Source organism: Odontesthes bonariensis, chromosome 19 (genome assembly GCF_027942865.1).
Source record: "Odontesthes bonariensis isolate fOdoBon6 chromosome 19, fOdoBon6.hap1, whole genome shotgun sequence".
Lineage (NCBI taxonomy): Eukaryota > Metazoa > Chordata > Actinopteri > Atheriniformes > Atherinopsidae > Odontesthes > Odontesthes bonariensis.
In genome coordinates, this window is record NC_134524.1 from 10,973,716 (window position 1) to 10,997,584 (window position 23,869).

Here is a 23,869-nt window from a genome sequence, read left to right on the forward strand (position 1 = left end):
AGAGAGGTACATTATGAGTAACTTTCCCCAATTTTTTCTCACAAACATTTTTAACATTAATTTATTTGTTTCTGTGTAGTTTCTGTGAAGACTCATGGGTTTAGGGGCTCATTTATGGTGTTTTGGCGCCCTCTGGTGGTCGTAACTGATCCCGTATCTGGCAAATCAAACCCCTCCTTCCTCCTGCTGCTGGTGAGAAATGATAATATGTTTCCGTCTCCATGTTGTAAACACGTACATATACGCTTCCGTGGCACTCAAAAAGCTCTTTTTCTTGATTAAAAGTAGTCCCCACCGTCCAGAGACAATATTTCTGTTCACTCCGCGTGACGCGGCCGCATGCGGAAGCCTTAATTAGCGTCTTTTGAGACCGAAAGGGGAGGAGAATATTAAAAAAAAAAAAAAAAAAAAAAAAAATCGTGGTCGTGGAAGGGGGAGTAACGGCCCCAGCTAACATAAACAGAAGAGGAAGAGGACAGAAAGGCGTTTGTTTGGCTCCTGGTTCTGCTTTTGTCCACTTTCTTTGTATTTTCTTTTTCCGACAGCCGTGGGGACAACAGGTGAGATTTCTGTGTGATTTTTCCTTTCTAAAACCGTGTTCATCGTGGTTGAAACGTGTTTTTTTTTTAATCCGGGCTCGTATTTGTGTATGAGGCGGGGAGAAAGACGTGTGAGGAGTCGGGCTTGTTGGTGTGAGGGGTGACACTATGCTTCGGTCCTGTGTGTAAACCTGAAAGCTCAAACGGAGGCGCAGAGCGGCCACAGATGAGGCAGAATGGGACCCAGTGGAAAATTTAACGAGCAGCATGCCACACCCACATTTCTTTCCAAGCTTATCCATCAAACATGCTTTTCTTTTTTTGTGGGAAGTAGAGACATTCCTGGCCTGGTTTTCAGTCACCACATGACTTCCCTGGTGTTGAGCAAACTTGACTCTTGTGCCACTTAATGGTGTAAAGGTTGTAAAGGTACAGTCATAAACCCGTATGGTGTGACAGCCCGGAAAGTTTGAGCCTTTGAGCTTGATTGGGGGCTGTTCTGGACTATCCTGTTTCCACTGTTTCACTACACTCCTCCGCCCATGCCTGGTTTTGTATCATAACCTCCCTGTTTCTCTTTCCCTCAGTTTCTAAGAGCGAACCTCGGGAGTGATTTCGGAAGTGGCACTTAGTTTTTCATCCCTTTAAGCCAACTCCTCACCATGTCCGCTCCTGGTAAGCAACTTAAAACACTGGACGAACACACTGCATTTCTGTCATATTGCCTTGTGTGTGTGAAATGTGTGAAAACAGACTGTGACACTTTGATGATCTGCATGCTTTCTTCCTCGTGCGTTTCTTCTGTGATGACGCCGTGGAGCTCTTGAAAAATAATCTGTTTCCATTTGACTTGCTTCACTGAGTAGTTCCACTGGAAATTATGAATGAGCACCTTGTCCTGCCCCCAGATTCCTCCTGTGGCCCTTGGGGAAACGTTGATGTTGTGAAATGCGAAAGGTATTCCTAGAATGCTTCATCAACTGGCAGTGGAAGGATTTCTGAGCCTTCATGTGGCCTTGTTGGTGTTATTTGCACACGATGGCTGTTTAGCTGCGATTTTCTTTTGTTTAGCTTTCTGCAAGGAGAAGGAATGTGGGCAGAGGTGGAGAAAGAACGGGCCCAGAGCGCCACACAAAGCCCAGCTCACTGCTGGAGAATGACACACGAGGCAGGAGGGGTTGTTTGCTCATGTGACTAATCGACATTAATAATTACGGCTGCGTTCTCGTGACCTTTAACGTGGTGGTTTAGTCTCACTGTTGACCTTTAAGCAACCAAAGCCAGTTTGGTCAGGATCAGTGTGACACAACTCTCTCCCTACAACAGCTAGATGATACATGACACCGTGCAGTAGGTTTTGGGGGTGGGGTAGCTGGACAACTGCAACTCCTTTGCTTCCCAATTACTGTAAATGTAAATGCGACCGCACACATTTCCACAGAAGACCGTCCCACACACGAGTTCAACACGAGTTCGACAGCCAAGCTCAAATATAAAGATAGAAAGCATGTCAGTTTGCGTTCGACATGTTGGAAATCTGACTGAGTGTCTCAGGTGACGAGGAAAGTGACAAATAGCCACAAACGCCCTCATCGTCGGGTCACATGATCGCCCCACTCGACTGTCGTCACTGTGCAGGTGTGGCATCGACCTGGGAGCCAAAACCTTCTGCTCATTGTTCATGTTTACCTGCGTGTGATAGTCTGTGGAGCGAAACCACAGGCGTAGATCTTTTTGGCAACAGGTAGAAAAAAGGTTGCACAGGAATATAAGATGGATCAAAACCAGAAAAAAGGGACAATCTGAGGAAGGAAACTGCTCCCAAGTGTGCTGGCACTGCAGCCAAACTCCTGTATTACTTGACAGAGTGGACGGGTTGGGACTAAGGATGGGTTTTCAGTGTCAAGAATGTAGAAAAGCAGAAAAACAGCTTTTTTTCCGTGTATCACCATAAATATCAGAGCTCACCTCAGGGGTTTCGCTGATCGTCTGAAGACGGAGAGCAACAGTTCTTCTCCTGTGTGCCCACCACACGCTGGTTTGGGATCATTCCAGCTCGACTAGTTTTTATTCCTTCTTTGTTAAAGTTAAGGAGGTGGGACTATGCTTTCTTCTTCTGTGGTGTGGCTTCTCTCTTTGTGCAGGCAGAATATCTGCAGGCTAAAGTCCTGTATAGTTATTCTCCCACGCAGAGTTCAGTGTTCCCGAGCTGCATCAAACGCCTCATTTAAGGTTCAGGCCTTTTTTGTTGTTTTGTTTTTGATCTATATCGCCATGTAATCTATGTGTGTTCAACCAGACTTTGCGTAGAACAAGGGAGAGTTATTTTTCTGAAATCATCAAAAACTGCAGTAACAACTCTCGTGTCCTGTTTGCTACAGTAAACAGATTAACAAACCCTCCAGTTTCACTGCCTTTAGAACTCATTTCTACATCCGAGTGTAATGAGTTTGCAATATTCTTTAATGACAAAGTTCAAGGCATTAAAAATGCAATAATTTCCACAACACAAATAACTACTCTGCAGCCAGCTAGACACCTAGAGCTGACACATTTCACACCTGTTACTGACAAAACAGTCGAAGAGACCATCTGCAGTCTGAGTTCATCAACGTGCTGCCTTGATGAGTTGCCCACTAGATTCCTAAAGTCTGTGCTGAGCAGTTTGTTACCACAACTTGCTCATCTAGTCAACATCTCACTCCAGACTGGAACATTTCCAAAGGCCTTAAAAACCGCTGTCATTAAGCCTCTTCTAAAGAAGAGCAATCTTGATGCCACAGTACTGAACAACTACCGGCCCATATCAAACCTGCCATTCTTAGGCAAAGTCCTAGAAAAAGTTGTATACCAACAGCTTAGTGACTTTCTCCTGTCTAACAATGCTTTTGATACTTTCCAATCAGGCTTTAGGCCCCACCACAGCACTGAGACAGCTCTGATCAAGGTGACAAATGACATCCGCCTGAACACAGATGCAAGTAAAGTCACAGTCTTAGTTCTGCTGGACCTCAGTGCTGCCTTTGACACAGTTGATCATGCGATCTTATTACAGAGGTTAGAAGACTGGGTGGGAATCTCTGGTCGTGCTTTAAACTGGTTCAAGTCCTATCTGGAGGACAGAAAATATTTTGTTGAAATTGGTAACTGTCTCAGACCAAATGGCTATGACCTGTGGGGTTCCCCAGGGGTCAATCCTGGGACCCGTATTGTTCAATCTGTACATGCTTCCACTAGGCCAGCTAATACGCAGCTATAATGTGTCCCACCACAATTATGCAGTTGACACTCAGATCTACGTGTCACTGACGGCAGGAGAACACGGGCCTGTAGATACACTGTGTCGCTGCATCGAACAGATCAGTGTGTGGATGCAAAACAATTTCCTCCAGCTAAACTCAGACAAAACTGAAATCTTTGTCTGTGGCCCACAGAAACAAAGAGAAAGTGTTATCAGTCACCTTGAGACTCTCTCTCTAAAACCTAACTGTCAAGTTAGAAATCTCGGGGTAAAATTGGACTCAGACCTGAACTTTAACAGCCACATTAAATCTGTAACATCAGCAGCTTTTTATCACCTAAAAAACATTGCCAGAATCAAAGGAATAGTGTCTAAACCAGACTTAGAGAGACTGATCCATGCGTTTGTCTCCAGCAGGTTAGACTACTGTAACGGCCTGCTCACTGGGCTCTCTAAACGGGCTATAAGACAGCTGCAGTACATCCAGAACGCTGCTGCTCGAGTCCTGACTAGAACCAAGAAATACCACCATGTTAGTCCAGTGCTCAGGTCTCTGCACTGGCTTCCTGTCGCTCAGAGAATAGACTTTAAAACAGCTCTGCTTGTGTACAAGTCTCTTCATGGTCAAGCGCCAAAGTACATCTCTGACATGTTAGAGCCATATGAACCAACTCGGGCTCTGAGAACCTCAGGGAGGGGTCTCCTGCTGGTGCCCAGAGTCAGGACTAAACAAGGTGAGGCTGCGTTTCAGTTTTATGCTCCTAAAATCTGGAACAGTCTTCCAGAAGATGTGAGACAGGCCTCAACTGTGACAATGTTTAAATCCAGGCTGAAAACAGTTCTATTTAGCTGTGCAATGACACCTGAAAGTATTTTATCTGCACTCTTCACTTTTTAATTACTTAATGATTATTTTAATGGGTTTTAAATTTCTTTCTTTTTTAGTTTTTTCTTTTATTTTTTTTTATTCCTTTTTTAATGGTTTTATTGCCTTCTTGTGATTTTATGTAGCTGTAAAGCACTTCGAATTGCCCTGTGTATGAATTGTGCTCTATAAATAAAATTGCCTTGCCTTGCCTAATCCACTGGCATATTATCAGCCGGTGCCCCTGTGCAGGACTTTTTCCTTTTATCCTATTCCCACACATTCTGACTCTATCCAATAGTTACATTGATTTAGCATCTTCTCCTGTGTCCTGATAGTTTGTCACATGTGTTTGTGTATGTGTAAATGTCTACATGAGATTTACAAACATCGGCTTTTACATAGTTAATAGCAGCCCAGCGTAGCACTATCATGAAACCACAACTAGGTAGAGATGTAGTATATTTATATTCTGTTGTTACTGAATCGCATGCATGAAATGCCAATCAGCGACAAAGGTGTTGCACACTGACTTAGATGCAGATGTAACTCAACTCAAATCTTGTATCATTCAGCGACAAACCGCCTCTTTCTCAAAGTTGTCCCTCTAAGTCAAGATCCAACAGAGTCGGGTCCTAAACTGGGAACACTGGCTTCGGGTTCTGGGTCATTGGAGCACTGTTTTATGTAGCGGCATTCTGTTGCCTCTTTCCCTTAATATAGTCGTGTTGTGACTGTAGATTTACGTGCAAACATGTTATAAGTCCTGTTAGCAAGGTTAGCACCAGTGTTACTGTGGCTACGTTTGCCATTACCATGGAAACAAAGGGCAGAGTGGTGCATATTTGTGACATAAAACCAAGGACATAGCCTTGCGCACTGAAAACATTACAGTTTTGATTCCCTAAAACTGCATCTGCGTGTGGACAATGGGCACAAACACATGGAAAAATATCTTCAGTTCAGATGTCAAAATAGCCATGTTTGTGTGTCCAGGGCCTTTAGTTTTTTTTTTTTTTTCATGAATGCACACATTTCACCTTTAGTGTTTCTCACAGGCTCATCTCACCTCTCATTTGAACTGTAAAGTCCACAAGTTCCTCTCAACTTCATTTGTCGACCTCAACGCTGTGGTTTAAGTCGGGTGACGGAGCAGAAAAACAGTCTGCAATCAGCTGACCAATCAGAACAGACCAGGCCCAAAGCGGAATGATGTTTTTTGTAAGATAGCATAATGTGCGATCTTTAAGAGCTTGGCTTAAGAAATACAGTCATTCTTAAAACAGATCTCATCTTTTAAATGCTGCCATGCATTTCCCCTCAATCTCGTACCTTTTTTTTTTTTAAATTCTAATCTTCTCTTATTTGTTGTTTTGGAGAAAGACTTTAAGACAACATGACACGTCCGAGCTGCTGCTGAATCTAAAATCAGAATTGAAAACTTTACTACTGCTCGAAACTGGAAATGGAAATCCGTACTGATGAGTGGAGTTTGCTCCAGCTGGTGAGGTCGTGTCCAGTGTTGACTTGTTTTCCTGTAAACGCGTTGTCAGGCTGCAGTTGAGGCGGTAATTAGTTCTGCGCTTTCCAGCAGGGGAAAAAGCAGCACGATCCAGGCTAAACGCTCTGTCCCACTCGTGAGTAATACCAGCCATCATTCACACAGACGGACATCACGCTTGCTGTCTGCCACTGTGCATGCGGTGCTCTGGTGGTCTCAGTGCTTTTGCCTGAATGACCGTACGGTTGTCTTTTTGGAGGAAACCGAAGAACCCAGTAAATGAAAGATTTGCAGGACATTTCTCACAGTGGAGGAACTTAGAGAGCCACCAGGTTTTAGACACCAAAACTTTGACTGAGCAAAATCTCCCACAAATTATATAAAGTATAAAGATGAGCAATGAATTTCTTTTTCTCCAGTTTACCCAGGCTCTAACCAGCCACCCTACCCCATGCCTGGCCCCTATGGAGACCCCAGTAAAGCCCCTCCACCTGGCTTCCAAATGGACTACAATCAGGGCCAACCTCCTGTAATGTATCAGCCGGGCCCTGTGGGTTACGGTCCAGGTCAGGGGCCAGAGTACGGGGGCCCACCCGGCGGGATCTCCCCAGCCCCACTTAGCGGTCCAGCTGCGGTTCCCGTTGGGGTCCCACCCGGCCTCGAATATCTTACGCAGGTAGGTCATACAAATGAGGATTATCTGATCTGCACAGGCACACGGTTGCTTTTGGCTCTTTAATTCCCTGAAGACAAGCAAGAAAATTGGCCAGTGCGAAACACAATGAACTCGAATGCATCGATCGTGCATCAGTAAGCATTTGACCCTCCCTTCTTTGTATGGTGGAGTACCCTAAGATGTTATTGTAAGTGTGCGTCCAGCATACAGAAGAAATATTTGCACGCTTGTTCACACTCTGTTACACCCTCTTCCTCATTCTGCATCATCTGCTTTGCAGACTTCCAAAAGTTGACTCAGGCGACAGAATAAGTACATTTAGCATTCATTAACTCAACTTTTGGGTTCCTACTATCACAAGCTTGTGTCATTTTCTGTCTTTCTCTCGTGTGCTTTTAGATTGACCAGATCCTGATCCATCAAAAAGTTGAGCTCTTGGAAGGTAAGTCACCTGACTTGTTCATCCTGTTGTTGAAATTGTTTTATCTACACTTTGTTATCCAACTTTTCTGCCCTCTTTTTTTCCAACCCCACCCAGCATTCATTGGTTTTGAGACGAACAACCAGTATGAGATAAAAAACAGTCTGGGCCAAAAAATCTACAAGGCCAAAGAGAAGAATGACTGCTGCACCAGGAACTGCTGCGGCTCCCTGCGCAGCTTCGACATGAAAATCAAGGACACCATGGACCGGGAGGTCATCCGTCTTATCCGGCCTTTCCGCTGCGTCTCCTGCTGTTGTCCCTGCTGCCTTCAAGAGGTCCGTATCTTAATACTCGTGTTTGTGTCTGTTAACTTCAACACGACTCAGCACCTTATTGTATTGATTTGCTGCCCCTAGACTGATATTGTTCCAGCTGAATAGCTCATTCAGTGCAGAGCACTCCCTCCAGATATGGATAAATACTCTTACACTTGACCTCAATTGTGTGTCATTATTACTACTGTTAATCTTTAACCTCATTAGTTATTTAAGAGGCTCTTTTCATTCAAGGCAAGAGGTTAACACAAGAAAAAATGACTGAAATAAAAAAAATTGGTGGTTTAAAAAATAATATATTCAGAGGTTCAAACCACACAATCTTTTTTCCATTGTTCCAGAGTCTTTGTGCTCCTTCTTTTTAATTTGATCAGTTGATAAGTGTTTTTTTCTTAGTTCTCTTTTTGCATTGTGCATGCATAGATTCTTTATCCTCCTGATTAAACTCTATTATTGTGAGTTCTAAAGCTTGAAAGTTCCATCTTTTTGCCTTTTAATTCCTCTTTGATCTGGAGTTATTTTAGCTCTTAAAAGCCTGGAGCCTCACAGCGTTGCAGAGGTTCATACTTGAGGGTCTCTGTCTGCCCTCCTGCTGCCTTCCTGCTGCGTGCCTTGTGGATGTCTCTGTGCACCACTCTGCTCAAGCAGCGGTTTGTTGAGAACATGAATGGCCCTTTGTCCAACCCAGCTATCTCCTTGACTGCCTGATCCTCTGCCGTTCCTCCACTGAGGCATCTCCCACCCCGTTTAATTACATCATTATCAGTCTGTCCACGTTGCCTTCCACTGGCCGGAGCCCAAGCCAATCCTCTCACATACTGCAGCTCTCTGTTCACCGCTCAGACAGGCGCCATGTGAGATGTGTTACCTTTGTTATGTGGTTTCACAACAGCGCAGTCAGAGAGTCACTTAACGTCCTGTGTGACAAGCTGTGTATCCTTGTGAGGTTTCATTTATAGTTATTAGTGTCGAGGCATGAGAACTTTCTCATTTTGTGTGGGCGATTGCCTGCGTGTCTAACTTGAGCATGTGGCCCACAGATGGAGGTCCAGGCACCACCGGGCACCACCATAGGGTACATCCAGCAGGACTGGCACCCTTTCCTGCCCAAGTTTTCCATCCTGGGAGCAAATAAGGAGACCCTCATGAAGCTGGAGGGGCCCTGCTTCGCCTGCAACTGCTGCGGGGACGTCAACTTTGAGGTGACCTTGCAGATCTCTAACAAGTTAATTGGCTTAAAGAAATGACTTGACATTTTAGAACATAAACTCGTTTCCTTGAGTGCAGAGACATTGAAGAAAAGGGCAAAAACACTCGCATGTAACGAGTTTAATGGACCAATGGTCCATTGAAAAAAAGCTAACGGCTAAATCTTCCTACTGTCATATCTCACATTATGGCTTGTTTGTTTAGTCTTCACAAAAATGTCAATGTAAAAATAACTAGTGGTTGAATGGAGGTTTTGTGTAGATTTATCTCTTGGCTGGAAGCGGTACAAGATTCCAGGAAGTTACTGTCGTCCGTTAAACAAATAGGAGAGATAACACTTTAATTAGTTAGGCTCAGCATCGCTGAAAGGCAGAATTTGTTGCCTTATCTTTATGTGAATGTTTCTCCTGACTGTCCAAATGCTAAACGAAGCTCACCACCTACGAGAAAAAGCAAAGAAGTGTGAATATTTCCCGTCTACATTCGTCATTTTTTGGAAATACTTCCAAATCTGGATTAGATATAAAATATATAAAAGCTTTTGAGCTTTTTGCAGAAAGAGGTTGTGCTTAAACTTGTGATGAACTGAACACTGGTGTTTGCTTTCCAGCTCAAGGGGAAGGACAATGACCAACCCATCGGTCGGATCAGTAAGCAGTGGAGTGGCCTTCTGAAAGAAGTCTTCACCGACACGGATAACTTTGGTATCCAGTTCCCGCTGGACTTGGACGTGAAGATGAAAGCTGTGCTCATGGGTGCCTGCTTCCTCATCGTAAGATCCCGATTTAGTGACAAATGCTGATTTTCATGATGTCGGATTTCACTCGGCAATGATTATTTATTTATTTTTCTGTTTCTCTGCAGGATTTCATGTTCTTTGAGAAAGTCGGAGAAGCCAACCAGCGCAGCTCCGTATTTTCGTAACTGAAGAAGAAGGATACGACATGCATGAATGCAAGGATCCTTTTTAGTGATGCTTTTTCTTTTTCTTTTAAGCCAGTCCCACCATCCGTTTATAGACACGCACACCAGTCCGAGATAATCGGCTCAAGATTAGGTTGAATACTTCAGTCATCTGCCTAGGCTCAGTGACTGATACTGGCTGCCATTTTGCTAGTGTTCCTTACACTCCATAACGTCTGGAGCGCTCCGATCTACTTAAGCAAATGATCCTACGTCCACTTGAATCCCTGTCGAAGAAATTCAGTCTCACTTGAATGTTTTTTCACTTTCTCCACATGTAAGAAATATTTCCCTTTCTGCTGCACTTGCATTGACATTTATACCATTTGTCTGTTATTGTTTATTTTTGTATAATCTTGCTGATACTACCTGAACAAATCCCAATAGATCTAGTGTCAGTGAAGTGCAGCACTGTTGTGGATGTAAGTGTATTCATGGCTTTGTTTTTTAACTGATGGCAGTATCAGTTTGAAGCTTTGACTAAAACACTTGCCAAACAAGATACATTCCCTAAAGCTTCAGCTGTACTTGGTGCTAATTTGCAAATGTTAGCATGTTTAACCTTTAATACAACAAACATTACACCTACATATATATTTATATATATATATATATACTACATTATATCGCCATTACTCTACCCAGTGCGTTGCTTTTCTGAAGTACTGCCATAAAGATGTAGTTTTTGTGACGGCACCAGGATTAGAAAGGTGTCAACACAACAGTGTGTTTACCAAAGCGCTCCTTCTCTGACTCTCTGATGCCTTCGCTTGAAGCCACCACTGTCTTCAGCCACTAGCCACTAGTCGACATAAAAGTGTTGCACAGGCTGGGAAAGAAAGGCCCCCCCATGGCAGTTAAATGGTTGCCATGGACAACTGTCGAACTTTGCCCTCCAGTTCTCCACTGTTTTTAAACAGGAGCGAACAGGGGAGAGAAAGTTTATAGGCTGAAAGAGGAGGTAAAGTTAAGCGTACAACAGGAGAAAGAAACTAAAAAGCTGAGGTTGAAGCTGAAGCTGAAATTGAGGAAGTTGAGGTTTTTGAGCACTGCGGTCACCTCAGAGGTTGGAAAGCTCCACTGAACTGTTTCTGATAAATTCTGGTGTAGTTTGTCACGAAAACAGACCTGAATGTGAACTTTGAGCTCACCGTGCTTTATGATCTTTTAAATACAGCAGAAAATGTTGTTCTGCTGTGCACTTGTTAAGCATTCTTGTTTTTTCTTGTCAAGATGAAATGGGTGTGCCTCCTGTTAGGCATCAGTACCACTAGTGCTTTCTCTTCTAGACATTATTAAGGTCAGTAACTAAATCTGTCATGTATGCAATGAATCTCACCTCTAAAGGAAGCCAAAGTATGTACAGAATCTTTAAAGCAGTTGTTTTTGTTGTATCAGAAATATGAGCAGCTGGCAGCAGCTGCTACTTTGTTTTCCATGTTCTTATCTACTCTTGTCTCCCATTTCTCAGCTTGCAATTGTACATTTATTGTCTACAGAAACATGCGAATCAGAAGTAAAACAAATGTCAAACTGTTGCTTGCATCATTGTTTTGTGTTCACCTCTTGTGACCGTGCAGGAAAATGGAAAATTAGGGGAGGGCCCTCAGAAGTCCCTCTGAATGTGGAACATCTGGTTTAATTTATTTTCCTCAGGAAAAGAAGGCTCTCATTCCCTGGCCCAGAATGAGTCCAAAGTCGAGATGGACTTTATTGTTGTCAGTGCCTCCATCCTGATATCTGCTTGTGTAAAACTGTTCACATTTATAGAAAGATAAGGGAAAAAAGACCTCTGTGGCAGGGTGAGACACCAGCTCCACCTGCTGGGAGCATGTGAGAATGCACAAATATTTAGACATGTCAGCACATGTTCAGATAAGGCAGTTACTCCTGAGAAAAAGCCCAGAATGTAACTAGCCCTCCCATAAAACATAATTGTGTGGTTTTACAGAGAAATCACGTCCGCTGTGCTTTGCAGCAGCTGCTTGTCACGCTAGTTCACCTGACATTTTACCAGCTACTCAGCTAAACTTTCCACCAGTGTGTCAATAGACACTTCAGCAAGTACAGAACAGATGCCTTGTTGAGTATTATGGACGATGTCTGACAAACTCAAAAGCTTTTGGGGCATCTAAGGGTTTACATTTACGAAAGAAAATAAATCTTTCAAAAGACAACAGATGGTACTTTCGTTCTGCAGTGCATCTCTGATGTTATGTTGAAAGACAATAATAGAATCTAAATAGGTTCAAAGGTCTTTACAGTGTTGTATGGTCATAAATCCTCACTGTGGGTGTGATAATACCAAGAAACTTGGTTGTTTAAAATCCTTTTCATGAAAATCGCTGTGCATTTTTTTATGCGGGGGCATTAACTTAAATGTTTTAAGACTGTGTTTCTGTAAAGATAAAAGCAAAAAAACCCTGATGGCTGCATTACCCACAACAGCAGCTAATGCCATCACATGGTTGAAGCTATCGTCAAGTTTATTCAACAAAACAATTTCTAGCACTACATATTTACAGATATAAAAATGAATGAAGATGCAATATAAATGAATGATGCTGAATGATGGCACATTAAGAATATGAAAACAGTGGTTGGGAAATTCAAGTCTTTTAAAATGTCTTCAGTGGCACATTCATCCTCCTTTGTCTTTGTTAAGGGTTTAACTGTTCAGTCCATAGCAGCTGAACTCAGTGGCTCCACGTGATGAAATGAGTCGCTGTAAAGCAGGACGTCAGGCATCCATACATCAGGAAAGATAGAAAAAAAACAACTAAAACAGCCAAAGTCAGCAAAAATCTCTTCAGACTCGTCTTTCTGTGCTGGTCTGAGGTTGTTCCCTCTCGCCGGGGCCGGGCCTGTCGTCCCGAAAGTATCTCAAGAGGTAGCGGCTGGCCAGCTGCAGGTTCCACTGGTATCTGGAGAGGACCTTTAGGCAGTCCTCTCTGGAACAGAGGCTCAGCGAGTACAGCTGCTCCAGCTGAGGAGAAAGAAAAAACAGGTCAAGGCTGAGAAGCAGCTATCAGAATACCACGTGCTTATAAAAAGTATTTCCAGAGAATCAAAACGAGAGAGAAAGTAAATGTCAAGTCAGGAAACGGTTATTTATGGTTATTTACTTCCTGAGGGTTGAAAGTTTCAACCATCGCAGTAACTCTACCCGCTTATCTTGCGGAGTCAGAGGGGCTGGACCCTATCCAAGTTGACAGCAGGCAAGAGGGGAGGGTACATCCTGGAAGTGATGCCAGTCCTTCTCAGAGCTAATGCAGACAGCCATGCTCATTCACTAACAGCTACAGCCAAGTTCAAGAATCATACATTAGCCTAAAATACCCGTCTTTGGACAATGGGAAGAAACTCACTGCTGCTGCTGTGAGGCCACCGTGCTAACCACTGCACATTAAACATTCAAATGTACAGAATATTGCACATTACACATACTGAAGTGTCCTCAATGGTAAATGCATCTATAGGACATACACACTGTATGACAGGGCAAGCAATTTTAAAGAGCAACTACAAACTTTTGCTAAATATACATCACCAGGTAGACTTCTGACATTAATTCAAAGTAAAAAAACTCAATAAAAAAAACTTTGTGGCACCAGCATGCTGCACAGTTCTGCTTTAACTTCAGACTCTGGACAAATACCAACTTGGTCTCCAAGCTTGCATTGAGAGCGGTGCACAATGCCGCCAACCCATTATCTTTTCTAGATAATCAAATACTGCTGTTTTATTGAAGCTGGCAGGGTCCATGTTACAAACAAAGCTCCACAACTGTGCTCGATTTCCACTTGATTCCAGGCTTCCTGTTAGTTTCACTAGTTGCAACTTGATTAAAAACAACTAACATGAGCAGACCTTCTGTTAAAATCATGACATGTTTGTCTTTTTCTTTATTAACCTTGTGCTTCCATCTTATCTTTCTTTGTTTGGGTTTGACAGTCATCTTTTTAATCTGACCTTGAGTTGTTGCTCAGCCCGCACTGAGTTCCACTCATTATGCTGAAGTGCACTCTGAACCTCTTCGATGGTCACTCCATGAACTGCCTCCATCACCTGAGCAGAACAGCAAACACGTCTTTCCTTCCACTCAGTAAAGTGTCCCAGGAAAAAAGGTCAAACAGAAAGAAAACCATCTCTTACCTGTGCGATGAGGCTGTCCTTCATGCTCTGCACATTAGATGGTTTCTCCCGATCTCTTATTCGCTCTCGTTCCCTCTCTCTGGTGTCCTCGTCCAGCTGTGGGGTGGAGTGGGCCATCTGAGCCATTCTGCCCAGGTTGGAGCCTCCAGGGTTCTGCTGAGGTTGAGGTTGCATCTGCGTCCGTGGTGTTTGGCCCATCTGCGGAGGCCACGAGGTGCCTGGGCTCGGGTGAATTATGGGTTTCCTCTGAGCTTTCATGTAAAAGTGTTTCAGGTTGGGGGGCGGCGGCCGAGGAGGGGGAACGATACAGGCATCGCTGACGCGGCGAGGATCTTGCTGCATCCCCGTGCTGTGAGCTGCCATCACGAGTCTGCCCTGCTGATCCAGTCTGACAACACTTACTGTTTGAGCCCGTGGCCGAGGCCCACCTAAGACTGACTCCAGGCTCTTAGATATACCTAGAAGATACACCGAGACGCCTTTTTATTGACCTCCCTCTGTCTGGTGCTGCAGATAACAGCTGATTTCTCACAAATCTAAATCTAAATATGCAAATTAGTAATATGCTGCCTTTGGCTGATTGGCAGGAAGCATGTCCACAGCAAAAGAGCCGTCAGTGGAATCAATGGAAAGGATAATAAAACTCCCTCAAGAAGGTCATTCAACTCAGAGTGTGGCAAAAGATGTTGGTTAGTCCCAGTCAGCTGGGTCTAAAGTTAGTCTCTTAACATGTGCTGGTGTGAGTTTCAGAGGCTCCATATCGGTCACTAAAGCTGAGTTTTCACATTTTACGCCACGGCTGCATTCACTCTTCGCAGAATGACTCACTCTAAACTCAACATAAATTTAAATGTCCACCTGAGTGTCATGTTTCCAGTCAGCGGAGCCGGTAACTACTCAGAACTAACAGCCAAATGTTAGTTGTGTTTGTTGCTGTGTTCGAAATGGTTGTATTTATAGTTCATACCTGACATTTTCTGCAGATTGGATCCTTCCCTCTCCCTGCCGGGTCCTGGCCTCCAGTTGCCGCTGCTGCACAAATAACAACGCATCAGAGTGACAGCCTGGGCTCATGAACTGCATTGACTGACAGCAGGTGAAAGTTCAGGGCTGCGCTGCAGTTAGCATTGTGAAATAAAACCCAGTGACTCATGATATGTGCACGTTAAAATAAATTGCCTGTGGTTTTCTGCAACAACGTTAGAGAGAAGAGAAGAGAAACTTTTACACTTGACATGATGGTGTTGTAACAGCCTGAGTCAGCAGCTCGTTCAAGCCACATTTAGTTTAATTAAACAGGAAAAGGTCATTATGAGATTACCTAACTTCTATCTTGCCACCAGTTTAACTGAGTCAGTTAACTGCCATTATTATTATTATTATTTTAAGCAACTATCATAAAGGAAGATTCACTAAGATAATACGGTATCTAAGAGGAAAATCACTGACTCATCCAGTCTCTCTGGCGTTCCCCAGCAGCGATCAGGGTGGATATCTCCGTGCCCCGTGTGATGCAGGCTGCCCTTCAGTGGGCCTGAGATTTGGGTAGAGCCAGCAGCGGTGTTGGGCCCCACGCTGCTGGAAGTGGCGACAGGCACCGCGAGACTGGCAGGAAACCAGCCAACAACCAGCGTCCTCTGGTTCTGGCCACGCCACTCACTCAGCTCCAGACTGTACAGGGAGAGGGACAACATTTGATCAGTCTAGTCTACATGCTAATCTGATGCCAATGTCTTTCGGGTCACTTCCTGCATATATTTTAGAATGTTAGCTAACATTATAGTTATAGGAAGTGGGATGATGGAACCTGGAGAAGTGATCTTCACTGACTTTTTATCCAAGTTTTCATGTAGCTTATCCATTAAATGATAAGTGTCCTGACTCACACTGTTGTACTCCGTGTAGGGCTACTCTTCTGCTGCCTGACATCAGGGAGCAAAGATTATGATGTCCTAAAACTTCATGTCTAACCAAACCAATCCAATGAAGACAACGATAGAAAAAGACATGCATCCTTCTTCTGAATGTGATTTTTAAAAGTAGGCATACCCAAGAAAGAAGGAAAATTAGGAGGGTATAAAAACTACAATCCCTTACTTGGTCTTGCTGCAACACAAGCAAGACCAAGTAAGGGATTAGCAACACAACCCCACACTGTGGAAGAGTTTCACTCTTTATACTTAAAACCCAGGATTTTTTTCCCTGTGTAAAAGTCGTAGACACGATCTGGGTGCTGACAGAATTTTACATTGTAAAGAGGCAGAGAAAGCCTGTCTAACAGCTGATTCAACCCCATTTGCTGGGTAAGACAGTGAAATGCTATTTCACCTTTAAAGTTTATAACACTGGCTCAACTTGTGGTGTGTATTCAGTTATTTCACTGTGTGCATTTCAGTAAAGTGTTTCATTGCATGACTAAATTCCTTTAAATGGCATTTAGTTTAAATTTCTAAAAGATTACTGTACATTCTTCCTTTTATCTGTGCATTTATGCTATAGAATATTTAGTTTTGAGTTGTAAAAAGAAAAAAATCCTTGTGACAGAATAAATAATAAGCTGTCGGAAACACAAAACAAACCTGCAAAAAGTAACACTATGGATATAATCCCTACATAAGATCCATCAAAGCAGCACAGTGGGGACAGAGTGAAAGCCGCCAAACTTGTTTAAGAAACAAAGCGAAATGCATTCAAGGACTCGATGAGATTACTGCTGGAATGCACTTTTGAGAGAATGCAGATTCAAACCCCTGCATCATCCAAACAAAGGCCCATTGTAAAGTTTTTTCTTCCCCCTTTTGTCCCGCTCTCATCTCCCTCACCCACCCATGGTCGACGACTGTCACAACGTCGCTGGCCGCAAGCGGGAGTTTTCTGGGCTCTGCAAAGTCTCTTGTTGCCTGGACTTCTGCAGGTTTTGCCTGTTGATGACACAATCATTTCAGACACTGAATAAGGATAGACGAGCTGCTCTAATTCCTTCGCTAAGGAGAAGAAAAACTTGACATGTCAGACCTCTGCCACCATTGTGGTGAGCTGTGCGAAGCTCGGTCTGTCTGAAGGGCTGCAGGCCCAGCACATCTTCATGATGGCGAACAGCTCCTGAGGGCAATCTGGCGGTTTCTCCAGTCGCTCGCCCTCCCGTTCCACCCGCCACAGAATCTTGAGCAAAGAGAGTAAATGTTACCGATTCTGAAACTCTGAGTCACAGAAGCGTAAGGGTGGGGACACACATTCCACACACAAAGACAAATATTTTGATCGGCATTGCTATAAACAACAGAGGCACGGCACGAATGTTCAGATGCTAACAAGTGCTTACCTGTCGGCCCGAGAGGCCGAACCAGGGCTCTTCACAGTAGGTGAACATCTCCCACAAGGTGACGCCAAACATCCAGACATCTGAGAAATTGGAGAAGGCGCCAATACGAAGACTTTCTGGAGCACACCTGGAAGAAAAGCAAGTCATTGGTGAGAAATGGGTGATTAATAATTAAGCAATTATATCCTTCCCAAACTCTGAAATCTCCCAACCTCTCACCATGCAAAGGGGATCCTTTTGTGTGCCGTCATGACGTAGTGGTCTTTATCTTGATTTAGGCCTCGCATCAGACCAAAGTCTCCAATCTTCACCATCTCCCTGGAAGCCAGCAGCACATTTCTCGCAGCCAGGTCCCTGTGGATGTATCTCCGGGTTTCCAGGTACTCCATACCTGCCGCGATCTGGGTAGCAAAGAGCCAGAGGCGGAGCAGGGGATACTCATACTGACGTGAACGGAGGGTGTCGTACAAAGAGCCCAGCGGGGCCAGCTCTGTTACCTGTAGGAAAACAAGAACAGGTTTGGTGTGCATTTAAGCCCAGAAAAATATTCTAGTAATTGGAATATTTCATGCCCAAATATCATCTTACCATCTTGAGGGGCTGTGTGAGCACCACACCATAGAGTCGTATGATGTTGGGGTGGTCTAAGGACTGCATGGTGGTGACCTCTTGGAGGAAGTCCGTCAGTGTGTCCGTCTGCCTCGACATGCTGCTCCTCAGTGACTTTACTGCCACAGGCAACTGGGACATAAAGAAAATACAAACGTTTCTCTCAGTCAGGCACGTAGAGCTTTACTGCATCCCACGATAAATCAGCTGAAAGAGGATTTAATGTAAGTCAGTGGGTAATCATCTGTGTCCGAGTCTATTGGTGACAGAAGTAACATAACACTGGTTTCAGAGACTGCTGGGAAGAACAAGTGATTACAGGATTACACCAAAGGCAGGTTTTAGAGGAAATGTAACCCGGGATTCTTCCACTGAAACCAGGATGTTGCTTGAATCTTTCAAAATTTTCAACATCACACAAATGATTAGAAATCTCGTTACTGTGGCAACTATTTGAATACCAAAATTTGGATAAGACTCAGCGATAAGCAACTTATTCTTTTGTTTCTGTAAAGATAATGTGAGTTTTAACTCGCTTCTTTGTCGACACGCTGATAAAACTGTCAACTTGCTTCTAACAAAAAAAGAGACCTTACAATGAGTTTAAAACTACAACCATAAAATGAAAAAGCCTCCTTGCTTCTTCCTAAAAATGTTGAGTTGATTTTAGTCAACACAAAGATAAACAGTATAATCCATTTCAAACCGCGCTGACTCTTAAACCTGTTTAAATGAATGTTCACTACATAGCACAAGACATGTATGACATCTTCAGTGTTCGAGGTATTGAAATCTTACCACCCTCCCTGTGGGCGTGTGCCACTCTCCCCTCTTCACCACCCCAAAGGACCCTGAGCCCAACTTCTCTGCAAGAATCAGCTCATTGTCTTGGATCAGACTAGGAAGAGCCCGGCTGCTGACCTCCTGGGCACCTGCGCTGCTCGGCTCGTCAAAACTTCTGGGCGCCTGTGTGCATCAATAAACTCATTTAGAAAAAAAAAAAAAAAAAAAATCAATCTTACTGTCAGGCTCATGACATTTCAAATGAAATAGAGACTGATGTTAGATGTATCCAACCTTGGCCAGCCCTGACCGTGAGCGTGTCTTGTAGCGTTTCAGAGCATCCCATAATCTTCTTTGTGCTGCAAGACAGGACATGTAGGCTTTAAAACTGAAAGCATTAATTACATCATTCTCTTCATTTTCACTACCAATAGATACAGTAAACACACAATAGCCACATTCATAAAAATAAAAGACTATCTTGTCGCCTATAAGTAGAAAGAATGAGGAGCGAAATCTGGACAGTGATGTTAGGGGATGGCGATCACACTCCTCTTACAATCTGCACACTGCTGGTGTGCACTCATTACTGCAGCTTTGCATGTTGGTGCTGAGCTGCTCCAAAAAAAAATGATAGCAATTTATTGGATGTAAACGATCACACACAATCTTGATTGGTGAGTCAAGGAAAAAACGCTTTAATGTTTAACATTCAAATCCTTTTATTTGAATCTACCAAACCTTTTCTGTTAAATGACTGCTAGATCGAAACATCACAGCAAAAATGAGTCAAATAATTGATTTGCACTCATCCAAGCACAGAAACTGACCTCCTGAAACTTTCAATAATTTACGAATCCGTGAAAATGCCTCAAACGGGAAGATTTGCTGAGACGGTTGTAGGTTGTGGATGTAGAACGTCAAATGAAGTATAAAGTTTTTTTTTTTTGTACACTTGAAAGACAAAAATAAAAGGCAGCATCGTGAAAGCTAATCTTTAAATATACAACCAAGACGGTATCACTTTGATCCATTAAAATCCTAAACAACGTGGATCCGGGCATATATGAAAGAAAGAGATCTCGCTATTTAAAAAAAAAAAAGCTTTTGAGCTCTTATACTTCATCTGCTGACAAAAGCCATTAAGATGAGGCGTAAAGAAATGGATTATCTTTTTGAAAAACACTTTATGAAAGTGCACTATGAATCCATCAGTTATATAAACCTTGCATTGATTTGTGGCTTTTTAGAGACAAACACACTAAGTGGAGCACTTCTAACCCTTCTTTGTAAGACATCCATTACTGAACCAAAGCAGGAATATCTTCTGATCGTGGGAGGCTGCGTGGATTGATTTTAAACCAGCTTGGACGAAGACTCACCGGGTTTGCTGATTCCTATCTGTTCCAGGTCGGACTCCTTGACGTAGGAGAAGTGCTCGATTCGGGTAATATTGAGGCCATCTCTGATGCGCAGGTAGAACTTCTCCAGCTGGACCTCAGCCAGGAGCTGGTACAGCCACTGAGTGTCCTGGTCCATCAGCATGACCCTGCCGACCAGCCTGCGAAGGGAAACAAAGGGGAAGAGGTTTTAAGCCTATAAAAAGGACCGTTCGTGCAGGAGGTCCGATTGTAAACCTGCATTTCTCTACTTAAATCATCTCGTTAAATCAGACAACAACAGAGTGTTCGTTTGCTTCGGGGGCAAAAGATAAAAACCTGTGGAGGCCGGTTAAGAAAAGTTGCTCTGTCTCAGTGTTGGTCTCATTAAAGACCCCGTTTAATAGGAACTGCACTCCCACTCAAGTCTTGCTCAGTTGCCATGGGGACCTAACAAAAAGTCCTTGGTGTGTGATGCAGAGGGGGGCATTGTTCAGCTTTTATCACCACGAGAGAGCAGTAAGACTATGAAAAAAACTCTAATATGGGAGTTCAGTGGACTGTTTCCTGTTAGCTACCCTTACCAAAGTTATCGATGAATAGGTATCTGAGTCATGAGTACAATATTGTGGGAGAATAACTCCCTCTTTGTTATTAAATCAAATACTTATTTTTGATTTAATCTCAACCTCCTACTCTTAAAGTTACTCAAGGGCTCCAACTATAACTCACCTGCTTGTCAGTGAACAGAGCTCAGCAGATGTGAGTCAATGATAACATCAACACTTACATGTCGGCTATTCTCAGGAAAAATTAACAGTCACGTCAAATTACAAGAAGGCCTAAATGTTTTAAGCGATGAGACGGTTGATGATTCAAGTGCAAAAACATACGAAACTGGGCTTCATTTCCAGGGACGACTCTCAATAAAATGATCACAAAAGCTGAGTGAGCAGGAGAGGAATTCTTAGCATTTCATGTCCGAATTTCAGGATGAAAACATCCCACAAAGATGCACAAAGGTAAACAAACAGGTCTGCGATCAGACCCTTTGTTTACAGAGCGATGAATGTTTAACCTGTTCAGCTACGGAGGAGTCCTCTCAATCTAATGGCATGTTTGACCAAGAGCTTAATTATTTCTACTACCTTGGCGTGCCCGAAAAGTCACCTGTAACACTGGTGCGACTATTATCTGTGATGTCTAAGGACCAGCTGCCATGTTTATCCTGCATGTGCACCATGTGTTTACTCTGCCGGTGCAAGCTTCTTCTGGCTGAGCTAATCGAGATCAACCCTCAGAGACACACTTGAGCCACTCCAGTTGGGTCAGATTTAAAGATGCTTCATTTCAACCGACTGGGGATCACTTCCACAATAGCTGTAGAGTTAGATTACACTGACACTCTAAACTATTACTGTTCCTCATACAGACAATATGAGTATCAGCATACTAAAGAGTAGTGTTATATTATATCTCGTTATATTGTTATGATATGGGGCTTTTGCATTTCAGAGGGTTGAGGTTAAATAACAATGAGCTCTATAAACTGTTGGGTAGATTTACTTTTATTAATGCATATTATTTTCTAAACTGGCGCAAAACCGGAGCTGTCACAGATATGAATGATCGTTAAAATGTGTCCATGCAAGACAAAAAATAATAATATTTGAATTACTTAAGCAAATTCATCTATTGCAGCACTTATAATGACGCAGCTGGTATATCTGCGATTAAAATTGGTTGTGAATGATTTAATAAAAAGACATTATATACATATAACACTGCTACTACTGTCCCAAGAAATTTAAACACAATCGATGAGCACTTTTGAAACGTAGAGGTTTCACAACATTTCCTGGCCTTGTTTGCGTGGACTGGCCGATAAATGACTGATATTTACCTTTGATCAAAAATGAATCGGCGCCCACTTCGTTGATCGTTTCCTCAACCACACACACCCAGGAACAGGTTATCCATGTCGGCATTCAAACCTCCAGAAACGTCGACAGGCAGCTTTGCCACAAATCTCAAATCCCTGTTGAATCTTTAACTTCCTTTAAACAGGCCACCGTGCGATAACTCCAGGGTTTAAATGCTTTTTTTTTTTTTTTCGGTAAATCTGCGTTCAGTGGACTTTTGCAGCTCGTAAAAAGTGTACTTTGTGATCTACCTGTGCTCGCTCCGCTTCTTTTCAGTCTCGCAACAGACCACACCCCTTCCTGACTGATCTCACCTGAGCTTTCAACACTGAAAACCTGCGTACAGGTTGAAATCATGTACAGACACGCCATAAACAATCTACACAAATTAACTCATGTCTGATGTTGTGCTCTATTGATTTAGAGAAATTCAATGTACATATTTTAAATGTATATAAACTAAAATTAGTTTATGGTAGGGTAAAAGCTCAGGCTAACAACGTTCTAGCTAACGTAAGCTAATGTGTTAAAACAAAGTAGCCTCACTGTATTTAATATTCAAAAAGACTTTGGACTGGGTTAGACTCAGTACAGTCCATTATTATTATTATTATTATTATTATTATGGTTGTTGTTGTTGTTATTATTATTATTGAATTATATTGATATATTTTGATAATGTTTTTGCTTTTGTGGGAAGTGTCGAACAACAAACTAACAGTTGTAGCTATTAGTGAGATTTTAAAAGGATGTTTTGGCCACATCATTTATAATTCATAGTTATTTAGATTTTAGATATATATTTCACCATTATCCGATCATCATTAAATCTAAGTATTTTGTTCTGAGGCAGTTATGATGAGGCTGTTGGCAATAACATGAACACAAACGACAAGACATCTTAAAATGTTCACAATATTCAATTTGTGGTCTCACTAGAAACACATTATTTTAAGATCATAATCTTTACATAGATAGCAATTCGCCAATTATTAGATCGCATTAAAGAGAACATAAACTGACAGGCCTACTGCAATTGCACTTTCTTGGCAATTAAACAAGTTAAATACTCTCTTACTTGCAGCTTGTTGATTGCATGCTTATTATGATTAGTTGTTGACCTAGATTAATCACAATACATGCTCTCAACTGACACATAAGTTGTGTTTTGTTTACCTGAATTATGACTGTTTCTTTCCATTGTCATTATTCAAATACATCTAGACTCAGACGAAACTTGCCATGAGCAGTGAGTCAAATAAAGAAGTGCAAATTGTTTTCAGTCTTTCTTGCTATCTTCCATACTTCCTGTTGTCAAGCAAGTTTTACAGGATTCTTTCAGCCTCGCAAGTGACTGTCATTTGAATGCAAACCAAGCAGCGCAGTGGAGGATCTGTCTGAAGTTTGCACTTCCTAGTACAGGGAATTTCCAAGTCACTCCTCCCTACTTGCCTGACTGAATAACTCAACACACACAATGGACTTAAAAAGATCTGCAATTCAAGGAGGCAGATATGAGCAAGGATCTATTTTCAGTTCTTTCATGCACTTTTGAACTAAACCAACCATAGAGGCATAACAGGTTGTGTGACGACTGAAGGTGACCTGGTACAATGATGAATCTTTGGCCTTAAACAATAGACATGACAAACAGAAACGATGACCAGTTGAAGAATTGACGTACTAGAATTATTCATAACTTCAGCAATGTCATCCATAACCCATCAGACAGGTAGTGAGAGCACGTGCTGTTATTTACACGTTGAGCTCAGTAGCAGCAGTCTCCAAGCTAACGTGTGGGGTGTACTATATTTTTACAAACCTGTTGTTTAAAATCCTAAAAAGTTTCCCAGTGTCAATTTACAATGGGTGAAACTCTGAGTTTCATGTGTAAGAAACAAGCCTGACTGAAGCTGACGTGACTTGGCACACAGTGATCAGAATTT

General features: G+C 42.7%; 2 protein-coding genes across 2 annotated transcripts; one reads left to right on the top strand and one right to left on the bottom strand.

Annotated features, from left to right (window-relative positions):
• Positions 1–237: 237 nt before the first annotated feature.
• Positions 238–11,291, top strand: LOC142368438 (phospholipid scramblase 2-like). The gene is made up of 8 exons (XM_075450603.1): positions 238–560; positions 1,127–1,214; positions 6,566–6,822; positions 7,222–7,264; positions 7,361–7,581; positions 8,622–8,783; positions 9,401–9,562; positions 9,655–11,291. Exons 2-8 carry the CDS (start codon positions 1,202–1,204, stop codon positions 9,712–9,714), a joined length of 918 nt encoding a protein of 305 aa, XP_075306718.1. The 5' UTR covers positions 238–560; positions 1,127–1,201; the 3' UTR covers positions 9,715–11,291.
• Positions 11,292–12,221: 930 nt separating this feature from the next.
• tnk1 (tyrosine kinase, non-receptor, 1) lies at positions 12,222–22,223 on the bottom strand. Its single transcript, XM_075451100.1, has 14 exons — positions 21,905–22,223; positions 20,005–20,183; positions 18,917–18,981; positions 18,638–18,805; positions 17,819–17,971; positions 17,450–17,727; positions 17,231–17,357; positions 16,924–17,070; positions 16,735–16,829; positions 15,358–15,579; positions 14,876–14,940; positions 13,909–14,366; positions 13,726–13,821; positions 12,222–12,739 (listed from the first exon to the last, which is right to left on the bottom strand). Exons 2-14 carry the CDS (start codon positions 20,165–20,167, stop codon positions 12,563–12,565), a joined length of 2,214 nt encoding a protein of 737 aa, XP_075307215.1. The 5' UTR covers positions 20,168–20,183; positions 21,905–22,223; the 3' UTR covers positions 12,222–12,562.
• Positions 22,224–23,869: the final 1,646 nt, after the last annotated feature.